General features: G+C 33.4%; 1 protein-coding gene across 1 annotated transcript; it reads right to left on the reverse strand.

Moving 5' to 3' along the window:
• Nucleotides 1-540: 540 nt before the first annotated feature.
• LOC131032945 (uncharacterized) lies at nt 541-2896 on the reverse strand. The gene is made up of 3 exons (XM_057964050.2): nt 2800-2896; nt 1330-1411; nt 541-995 (listed from the first exon to the last, which is right to left on the reverse strand). The coding sequence occupies exons 1-3, from the start codon at nt 2851-2853 to the stop codon at nt 757-759; spliced, it is 375 nt and encodes a 124-aa protein (XP_057820033.1). The 5' UTR covers nt 2854-2896; the 3' UTR covers nt 541-756.
• Between the last annotated feature and the right edge of the window lie 303 nt (nt 2897-3199).

The following is a 3199-nucleotide window of genomic DNA, read 5'->3' on the forward strand; positions in this document are numbered from 1 at the left end:
TAAGATGGCTAGCAGCTGCACCCATAATTTGTGATTCTTTCATTTGATTTATAGATTGTATAACATTTCACTATAAAATTTATACGCAAGCTTAAAAATGTGCTTCTACAGGTTACAAACTCTCATGTGCCTTCTCTTTCTTTAAATGGGAGAGCATTGAGGTAATAAAGAAATGTTGTCTCATGGAATGCAATGATCACAAGGTTTGAAAAAAAAAAAAAATGGATGCGTTGAAAATGTTTTAGAAAATTTCAAACAAATGCAATTAGCAAGTACAAAGCCAATTTTTTTGCGTGTCCTCCCTGCCTGTGCCAAAATGGGAGCTATGTAATAGGGTATGGGCATACGTCGAAGCATAATGGTAGGGAGAATTTTGTCACATAATATAGTTGGAAATTCTCTGGTAGACATTCATGCAAAATGTGGAATCGTAGACAACACACCTGAATTGTTTGACAGACAGAATGCATAAAGAGATGTCATCTCAAGGATCGAGATGAAATGATAGCAGAATGTGCACCAAATGGATTTTGTAGGGAATCTCTCAAAATCTTTGAATTAATGAACCAATCTTATTGCATTACATATATAGTTGATCAATAGGTGTCCATAGTTGACCTTCATGTCCGTGTTGGTTATCTTGAGGACACCCTAAACCTTATTATTAAGATGCCAGTTAGACCTATGGCGGTTGTGTGGACATGTTTTCTTGGTGCCTATAGATCATATATGAATATAGGCTGAGAATTTCCAACACTAAATTTTCAGTTGGATCCCAAAAATACTGCAAGACTGCAACTTATTGATGGACCCTGGGAAGGTAAACCCACCAAGCTCTAGCAGAGTACAATCATTGATAGAGTTAACCGAATTTTTGTTCCCATTTGTTCCACAGAGATGAGACCATGAATAAAGAAATTCTAGAGCAAAGTCTCGTTGGCTATGGCGTAAGTGATCATGCAACACACAGCAACACCATCTTTCAGCTGAGTTACCTGCAGATTTCATATTAACGATTAACTACTATAACCCTAAAAAAACCCTTATACAAAGAATTTTAGCTACGAATTACAACATTCCAACAATTTTCCTTTGCATAGATGAGAGCATGATAATCATCCCGAAGTAATTTTGTTGAAGGTAAAAGTTTCTTAAAAGCCCTAATTTGCAATCAACCTTTATCATTCCGAACCAAAAAATATGCATTCATTTCTTGTTGAAACCTTAAAAACCCTTATACAAAATATTTCAACTTTTTTCCGTAATAGCCCTAACTAGCAGTAAACCCTTATTATTTCAAAACTGAAAAATATTCATTCATCGAATTACCTGGACTGCGTTGACCTTCAAAATTGGCAATCTCGTTGAGAGCAAATAGTTCTTCCACAGCTGGTGTAACTTTTCGATTTGTCTGACAAAAATCTTTTAATAAGCTGCAATTATTTTCTTTCTATCTCATTTTTTATTTCATTTTGAATTTTTTTCTGTTGAAACATAAATTCCTCTAGAACAAAAATGAAATCTTACAAAGTACAAAGTACAATCACATTTTTCCAATGCAATATACATAAATTAATTGTCATTTTTACATTCAGAGTTAATAACATTAATATGGGTATCTACTTTGAATAAAAATTGAACTTCTGGTATGATTACCTTATAATATATCATTTTCATGTATTTTACAACTTTTGCTCTGAAATTATAACTTTTGCTTCAATACTTCCATTCTTTCTTATGCCAATCTTTTAATTAAAGAGTAATATTCGATTGTCTGATCAACGTGATATTACTCTTAATCAAGAGATCCAAATAAAAAAAAGGAAGTATTGTATGTAATAGAAGTTATGATTTTAGGAAAAAAATTACAACAAAATGCATGTAAATCACACATTATGACTATAAAATGACAGTGAATTTATGTGGACAAATGCGATTATAATTTGAAAAATTTAATCTTTGTTAAAAAAAAATAGAAATATATCACTTAAAAACAAATGTTTATGAACACAAATGTTAGACTATACTTTCGAATGCGAGATGCCAATATTGTAACTTGAAATATTGTTAGATTATGTATGAACGGAAATATCTGTCTGGAGGAAATAAAAACCAAACCGAGATAAATCTGGCTATCCATGATCGGATTTTTATTGGCAGAATCGATGGAAAACCCACCCGAAAATAGCTATGTCGGCATGATTCTCCAAATCCTAGGTTCTATGATTATTATCCTCTTCATCTTTCAGGAATGAATGCTATGATTATTATACGAGGTGCTATTTTTCATGAATGCTATGGTTGTGAAACGCAAGGCGGAACCATGTCCGGGTTCATACATTAAGCGAGCTTCTTTCACTGCCTGCCAGCTTGACTGAAAGTTAACAATGTAGGAAGACAATCCACGTATTGTCTTTTCCAATATTGCAAAATTCGATCGATACAGCAACAATCAAAATGCAAGCTTATTAGCAATATAGAAAATAGAAAGATGAAGAGGACAATAATTCATGATTTCATAGTAAGAATAAGATGAAAATAGAAAGTAGAAAATCCATTTTGATCTGATAATTTCAACCTGCTTTTCAATCATAGCATTCATGGAAAGGCCCTAATTTGCAGCCAACCCTTATCATTCCGAACCAGAAAATATACATTCATTGCTTGCTGAAATCCTAAAAACCATTATACAGAAAACTTGAACTCAAACTAAAAAATTCCGTCTATTTTCCGTAATAAACCCAGTAAGCAGTAAATCCTTGCCATTCCAAACCAGAATATATGCATTCATTGAATTACCTGGATTATAATGAAGGGAATGGCCTTCAAAATTGTCATATAGGAGAAGAGCATCCGTAGCTGTCATAGCTAATTTCGCGCATCTATCGATCTTAAATGGTACATCGGATTTTGATTTTTTTTTATTTGTCTTCCTATGAGACTTAACTGCTTATAGCTATTGATCTGGGTTCTTGGTAGTAGCGTTGCACGCTGTGGAATCAGTTATGTGCACAAAGGTCAAAAAGTACACATTTCAAAGTGTCGCTTGATACCTAACTAAAGATGTTTCAGTAACCGTCAAGCCAAAATCGCTACTACTTGTTGACAAATGTCCCAATAGTGGTGCACAAATGTTCCAATAGCGGTGCACAAATGGGCCAATTATGAACAAAAAATTACAAAAAATGATCGCCTATTG

Source organism: Cryptomeria japonica, chromosome 4, assembly GCF_030272615.1.
Source record: "Cryptomeria japonica chromosome 4, Sugi_1.0, whole genome shotgun sequence".
In the NCBI taxonomy this organism is placed as follows: Eukaryota; Viridiplantae; Streptophyta; class Pinopsida; order Cupressales; family Cupressaceae; genus Cryptomeria; species Cryptomeria japonica.

Excerpts from the sequence above, each read along its gene's own strand:
- LOC131032945 (XM_057964050.2), bottom strand. The coding sequence starts at position 2,853 with ATGCTCTTCTCCTATATGACAATTTTGAAGGCCATTCCCTTCATTATA. Across the intron at positions 1,412-2,799 it reads TTCCCTTCATTATAATCCAG|ACAAATCGAAAAGTTACACC; the intron begins GTAATTCAATGA and ends GATTTTTGTCAG. Across the intron at positions 996-1,329 it reads TGAAGGTCAACGCAGTCCAG|GTAACTCAGCTGAAAGATGG; the intron begins GTAATTCGATGA and ends TGAAATCTGCAG.